Raw genomic sequence first — 7,500 nt, forward strand, 5'->3', positions numbered from 1 at the left:
CGGAGCTGCAGACCTACCTGCACACTTTAAACATCCAGACCACCTGTGTGGAGCATCCGCCGGTAAAATAACGACCTTTATCATCAGAACATACTCTGTTGTGGTTGTTTTAGAACTAAACCAACGTCACGTTAACACGAGTCGTGGTAGCTGGGAGAGAAGCGGGGTGCTACTTTCTACCTCCAAAATATCCTATACTGAAAGATTCTTTGAGTTATGTCAATTTTATTTAACGTCTAAAACTAATCTGGATAAAGAGTTTAAACTGGTACAATTTACAGTTTAATTCGGTCCTGTCCAACATCATGAAATGTTAGTAGACGCTCATTTTAAAAGTAATTTAAAGTAAAGGGTGTGTGTACTCCGTGTAACTTGTATGCCGAATTTACCTTTAGATCAACTGAAGTTAAAATCCTGTGAATATTTAGTTATCCACTTATTTATTTTTGCGCATAATTAAGACAAACTCAAAGTGGACTTGTTCATAAACGGAGAACCGGGCTCTGAAAACGCCACGAATCAAATGACGTGCTGACGACTTTATTCTGCATCTTGGTGTTTTAAAGAGCAAAACTGTACCTTTTGATTTTTAGATATGTTCTTTTGTGACAGCTCTAATCTACATCTGTGATCTGGCTGCAGATTCATTAGAATTATCTTTATTCACTAACAAACACAATCAGGTTTCTGCTGCTGAGACCTGCAGGAGGCGCCAACACATCATTTCCATCTGTCCTGCAGCTTCACACATTCTCACTGACTCTTTATGAAAGCAGTTTTATAGTTTTAGTTAAACTCTTTTTCTCACATAATAAAGCCAGTTTGAAGGATTGAGGATCAGTGATGATGCTCCACCTCTGAACCTTCCTGTATCTGAACCTGCAGGTGTTCACAGTGGAGGAGATGATGCCTCACCTGCAGGAAGTGAGCGGAGCTGTCACCAAGAACCTTTTCCTGAAGGACAAGAAGAAGAAAGGTCTGTGGCTGGTGTCGGCCCGCCACGACCGTCAGGTCAGCTAACCCACTACATGTACAGTTTATATACAGAGAACATTGTGAATATGAACCTACAGCTGATTTTCAGATAATCGGTGTGTTTCCTCACCTGATTGGCTGTTCCTTAACGAGTTAATTAAACTTTATTCCCTATTACATTAGTATTTCATCCTTTAAAATGTGGATGTGCCACCTGATAACTCGGCATCACCTCCACATATCCTCCCTGCTCCTCCCATAATCCTCTGTGTTCCCTCCAGGTGAACTTCAACGACCTGGCCAGAAAGCTTGGCGTCGGCAGCGGCAACCTGCGCTTTGCAGATGAGGCGGCCATGTTGGAAAAACTCAAGGTGAAAACTGAAGAACAGAACTGACACAAACCAGCTCACAGTGGTTTTAGGAGAACAGGTGTCAGAGGTTCAGCCTGATGAGAAGCTTTTTCTAATGTTAAGACGTCGGGAAGCAGTGAAGTGGAAAGCTAATACTAAATACAGTATATAATAATAATATAATACTAGTACTAATAGTAAAACTGCAGTAAAGAGAGAAAAACCCTAAAGGAACATATTTACCACAGTTGTTGTGATTTGGAGATCAGAGGGGGCTGCACCATCTGCTGTTTTCATTCTTACCACAGAGCCTCATCTACCTGCTGCTGCAGGTTTCTGAATGGTAATCTGTGAGAAATGTGCAGGACCGACCTCCCGCTGGTTACTCGTGTCTTCCTGTCTCCTGTCAGGTGGGGCAGGGCTGCGCGACGGCTCTTGCTCTGCTCTTCGATAAGGACCGCAGCGTGAAGCTCGTCCTGGACCGGGACCTGGTGGAGGGAGGCCACGAGATGATCTACTTCCACCCCATGACCAACAGCGCCACCATGGGGCTGAGGCCGGATGACCTGCTGCTCTTCCTCAAGGAGACCGGACACGAACCCATCCTGGAGAGCTTCGAGTAGGACGGACAAAAAGTGAACCCAAGGAGGCTGCAGGGATTAAACCGGGCTGTAAATCAGTCTCCACTTGAACTTATTCTGGTCCAGACATGTAATAATAATAATTTAAAACAGTTTGACTTTAATATCCACACTCATTTTAATCTTGTAACGCTGAACCAACAGTCCCAGTTAGAAAAGAATCAGCTTCACACCGTGAAGACCACCATTAAAGGACCAGTCTGATGCTTTTACATGTTTTCATTTCAGTTGGTTCTGATCTTTGTCCAGATCTTCAGCAGATTTTAGATTGAAACAACTTCACAGCTGCAGGTTTGATCTGTGGCCAGAAACACTATACACCTGTTAACGTGTAAAAGAGTTTTTATTCATGATGGTACGTTATTTATTGACTTTTTGTAAAAATATATTTCTAATCAAAACATTTCAGTTTGCTCTGTTTTTCTTTTTCTAAAGAGATTAAATCAGATTCACAGAAACGATGCATTCACTGGTTCCATGGAAAGAAGTTGTGACTGTGTCCCAGAGGGAACTTCCTGCTCATTTTAATTCAACAAAACAGTGACATCACTTCCTGCAGACTTCAGAGGAACCATGTTTAAATACATGAAGAGTTCAGAATATTAGGAACACCTCTCCGCATGATGCACCCACCCTCCAACAAAGGAGCAGATCTCTGACGGACACTGAACGTCATATTTTGGCCTTGGTCTGTCTTTTTGAAGAAGGGAAGAGGCCCCCAGCCTCACGTGTAGGTCCCCCAGAAGGACTCATCTGGGATTTTTGGTAAATGGTAAATGGTCCGCACTTATATAGCGCTTTTCTACCTAGCAGGCACTCAAAGCGCTTTACACTGCATCTCATTCACCCATTCACACGCACAAGCACACACACATTCACACACCGATGGCAGAGCTGCTATGCAGCTGACCTGACTCACCGGGGGCAACTAGGGGTCCAGTATCTTGCCCAAGGACACTTTGGCATGTGACGTGGCAGCCGGGAATCGAATCACCAATCCTATGATTGGCAGTCAACTGCTCTACCTATTGAGCCACAGCCACCCCCTTTACTTTACAAATGTTTGTGGTGATTTGTTTACTCTGTGAGTTTCAAACGGACCTGGGGCCCCTGACGTCTCAGTGTTTCCTTTATTTTGTTCCTGTGGTTTGAAGTTCTGCAGGACCCTGTGGACATTTAAGTCCATCTGTGTTTGTTCAGCCTCTTTTTAGACTTTAGACTTATTTTGTATTTCTTCAGTGGCATTTAGCAGATGAGGTGTGTGTGTGTGGGGGGGGGGGTGTCCAGTGGTCCTGTTATGATCCAGGACTTGAGCACACAGGTGGATCCTTCAGGCTGAGGAAGCTCAGCGTTCTCAGCATCGTCACTGTGGGACTTTTATGTTGAAAGGGACACCGGAACCGTGGCCGTCGGCTGCCGGTGACGTGCCGGTGGTCCCGGTCCCGGTCCCGGTGTCGGTCCCGGTCCCGGTCCCGGTGTCGGTCCCGGTCCCGGTGCCGCGGCTCAGAGGCTGCAGGTAAGCAGCTCGTCTTTTAACAGCTGCGGGTTCACGGCGTGTGTGCGCGTGTTGGTGTGCGCGCGCATGAGTTTGCGTGTTCCTCCTCTAGTGTCGGTGCGTCACAGCCCCCCCCCCTCCTGCTGGTGTGCGTGTGTGCGTGCGTGTGTGCGCGTGCGTGCGTGCGTGGTGACACGTGAAACAGGCCGTGGTGATATTTTAAAGGAACATTCCGCTGCTTCTAATAGTAGAAGTACACAGGTCAATACTCAGGTACCATGTTAGAGGTAGTAGTAAAGGTCCAAAAGTACTGTACATGTACTGCAGTAACACGGATAAAATTACTACAAATACATATAGTGAGATAAAAGGAGACGGGAGAAGTACTCGGATATTCTCCTTTAGTAAAAGTATCACAGTGAACAGATACTCACACAGTAGAAACAAGTATTAGTCAAAATACCCATAAAGTACCAACAAGTACTCGCAGCTGTCACATGTAGTGAAGTAAAATAAGATGGAAATACTCAAAGTATAGTTTTAGACCAACAGGAGAAAATAATGAATTAAAAAAATAGATTTTAACTTCAATAATAGATGGGATGGCCAACCCACAGTAACATTTATAGTGACCTCATCTTTCTCCTGACACACAAACGTACACTAGTCCACAACACTTCACTTTCTTCCTGTATTTACTGTTTCTGTTCCTCGCAGCAGACGCATCTGACCAATAAGCGGAGAGGACGTTCTCGCATGATTTGACGTGTCTCATTTGAGTTCACTTGGATTTTTCTCAATGTGAAAAGAAACTGAACCGAGTGGAAAACGCTCCAAGTTTACAAACTCATCCACTGATTCGGACCAAAGCAAACGCACTAAGGTGTGAAAACAACTTCAGAATACACCTGACACCCTTCAGAATCCACTTGGTGACTTGACCTGGTCCGACTCTGATAGTGTGTACTACTGAAATATAGTCTGTGTATAGCAGAATAATCATCAGTGACGGTGTAGATACCAGTGCGTTTCAGGTGTGACGGTCCAACTCAGCAAGCACTGTTTGATGCTCCTGGGACCTGTGAAGGCAGCGAGTTAGACCAAAGTGTGGAGGTCAGACAGAAACTTGTCATAACCAAACATCCATGTTTTCCAGTCAGAGACAGTAGATTTAATTTGACTGTGGTTCCACACCTGCACACTGTACGTGATCACGAACAGAACCAGCTGCTTCTAAACAACACACTTTATGATGTGTTAAATGTTTAATCCCATAATTCCCTGAAAGGACTTAAAAGCTTTGAGCCGCTTCGTGTTGACCCACCCAATGGAGCTCACGATGCTGCTGATGTGAGGAAATCTCTGCTTCACCTGCTCTTTTGAACTTTGGTGTTTGTTTCTGCTCCAGGTCGCCTGAGGCGTCGTCTGAAACCCACGGCGGCCTCAAGTCTCCGATCTCCGTCGGCAGCCCTCGGCGGCCGTCCGACGCTAACCTGGATTCCTTCAGCCGCCATTTTGAAAACATCATGGAATCTCACCGTGCCAAAGGCACCTCGTACAGCAGCCTGGACAGTGTCGACCTTCTGACCTCTGGATCCACGTCCGTGTTCACCTTTGACCTGCCGACCCTCACCCCGGAGATCCAGGTAGGAGCGTGAAGCTGTTAATGGAGAAGGTCTGACCGACTGCAAGAAGTTAATCTGACGTGTTTGTGTCCAGAGTCAGATCTGTGAGAGTGCCAAGAAGATCATGGAGCTGAGTTTCGCCCCGCTGGCCCGTCCAGACCCGTCCACTCAATCTGAGACGTCTCGCTCAGAAATCACCCTCAGTGCTTCGGGGACCGGGCTTCGAGGCGGCTCCAAAGACGACTCCACCCCTCCAGTCCGGTCCAGGTCGGAGAAAGATTCATGGCGCCGCTCCATCCTCAAAGACGGCTTCAGAAAAGCAAGCTCGGCCCCCTCCCTCCACAGCAGCCTCAGGTGAGTCAGAACTGATGGTTCAGATCCAGATCCAGGACAGTCCACTACTGTTTTGCTAGTTGTAGTTAGTTTAAAGTCTTGGCTTGTCTGTGTGGTTCTCTGTGATCCAGACTCACAGAACCTCACTGAAGTGCAGGTATTCACTTCTTAAGGTTTCTGAGTGAGACTCTAACCAATCAGATTAGTTTTGTAGCTTATTTACCGTAATTTCATAACGAGCGAAGCAGAGCTCGTTATCATAGCAGGAAGAGGGAGTCTGGTCCATCGTGTCAGGGTTCTCTCATCTCAACTCACCTCAAAAATACCCAGGCTAAACTTTTCAGCTCTGTTGTTCCACGATGGTGGAACGATAACTTTTAGAAGTGACCCACCTCTGCACAAGTGCCACATTATTATTTTTAAACATAATTCAAAACCATTTAGATGAAAATGATCCACTGTTGTACAAGAGACCCTGTGCTAAAATATTGTAATAGCACATTTTGTGCCTTTTTTCTGGTCAAGTTTTAGTATAATGGGAATTCGGTTTGGCCTTTAGCTTTGGGCCTCTCTGCCAGGTAAGGTGGGAATTTACAGATTCTGCACACAGCTGACATTTTTCTTTGTGGCTGCTGCTGATGTATTGATGACTGTCATAGAACGAGGATAATAAAAAGTAGGTTGTTCCCCATAAGAGTCTTGGTTGGCTGGTCTGTTGTTGAATCAGATGTGTGAATAAAGAGAGATGGAACCTGGATCAGGTCTGAAAACTGCTGCAGTGACACAGTTCAACCACATGATGGATCCAGAAAACATGACACGGTTCACTGTTCTCTGTGTGTCTCCATCTTTGTGAGGACCAGGATGAGCTCAATAATTTTAGAAAAATGTTTGATTTGTTCTGGAAAGTTTATTTATTTATTGGATTTTTTTTTTCACGTCAGTGAAGATATTTAACTTGAAGACATGTTTGTTAAAGGGATTGTTTCGGTGTTAGTATGTCCTACGAACGATCATGTATGTTTTTTTTTTTTAATGCATGTATTGAGTTTGCACTGGATAATACAGGCTGTAAAACAACACATGAGTTTAATTACAGAGTGTGTGACGTGTAGCTGAGCTAAACACACAAACACAGTGTAGGTGGGTGGACAGGGCGACACTGAGCATGAATGTTAGCTGTTTCTGAGGAGAACAAACCAAATCTCATTTAAATTTTTCATTGTTTTAGCAGAAACGTTGTGTAAAACCTCAAAGTGAGTGGACGTTTTCTAACCTCAGATGTGTTCAACTGTGATTTTCTGCTGTTCTCAGCTGTTCATGTGTGCAGAGGATTTTAGGACTGTCAGCACTTTGTATGAAAAACATCACATTACGTTCACTCACACAGTTGTTACAGATGTTCATGTGTTAATTGTGGACAGAGCTGAGCATGTGATATCTGCAGTCTTCAGATTAAACAGTTGAACTTCTCTTGTCTTAATGAGCCTAATTACAGAAATTCTACTGATCAGAATGGATAAAAACCCAATGATGGTTCACAGAGAAGGTTAGAGGTGGTAACGGACAGGATGGGTCAGAGCCACATTATCTCTCTCACTAATTCTAAACTGAAACTCCAATTTTGCATATATCTGTTGAGACAAACTGGGTAACAAACAGAATGTTCTCATTCTTCCTGTTTGTTGTTTTTCTACCTGGTCCTTCAGTCACCTGGAGCCTGGCCAGCCTGGCTCTGGTAACCACGGTAACGTCAGATTAACTTCTGGAGCGTGAGATGTCAGGGTTTAAAATAGAAGTGTTACGGTTCAGCACCTGGTTCTGACAGTGGCAGGAGGAGAAGCTGCAGGTCACATGATCAGCTGAGGTCTGGTTCTTTAGTCCTTTGATTGTTTGAGAATTGTTTGAGTTTATTAAACATTTTTAATTCGATTCTTCTAAACATTTAAATGAACACTCGAGTCTGAATTCAGGTGCAGCAGCAGCTGTCAACATCTTTGGTGCATATCGTTACTATGGTTACAGCTTATCCCATCTGTGTTTCCATGCTTATGGTTGACTCTGTTGTTTATAGTTACCAT

The 7,500-nt window shown here is 44.6% G+C and overlaps 2 protein-coding genes across 2 annotated transcripts in view; both read left to right on the forward strand.

Annotated features, from left to right (window-relative positions):
• Positions 1-6: 6 nt before the first annotated feature.
• On the forward strand, positions 7-2,367 carry LOC113159830 (prolyl-tRNA synthetase associated domain-containing protein 1). Its single transcript, XM_026356769.1, has 4 exons — positions 7-62; positions 886-1,011; positions 1,257-1,346; positions 1,736-2,367. The coding sequence occupies exons 2-4, from the start codon at positions 904-906 to the stop codon at positions 1,946-1,948; spliced, it is 411 nt and encodes a 136-aa protein (XP_026212554.1). The 5' UTR covers positions 7-62; positions 886-903; the 3' UTR covers positions 1,949-2,367.
• Positions 2,368-4,874: 2,507 nt separating this feature from the next.
• The window catches only part of LOC113158775 (PH and SEC7 domain-containing protein 1-like), a 30,555-nt gene continuing 27,929 nt past the window's right edge, over positions 4,875-7,500 (forward strand). The window contains exons 1-2 of the mRNA XM_026354989.1: positions 4,875-5,107; positions 5,181-5,440. Coding sequence (XP_026210774.1) covers positions 4,988-5,107; positions 5,181-5,440 — 380 coding nt within the window. The 5' untranslated portion in view covers positions 4,875-4,987. The remainder of the gene's footprint in view (positions 5,108-5,180; positions 5,441-7,500) is intronic.

Source organism: Anabas testudineus, chromosome 15 (genome assembly GCF_900324465.2).
Source record: "Anabas testudineus chromosome 15, fAnaTes1.2, whole genome shotgun sequence".
In the NCBI taxonomy this organism is placed as follows: domain Eukaryota; kingdom Metazoa; phylum Chordata; class Actinopteri; order Anabantiformes; family Anabantidae; genus Anabas; species Anabas testudineus.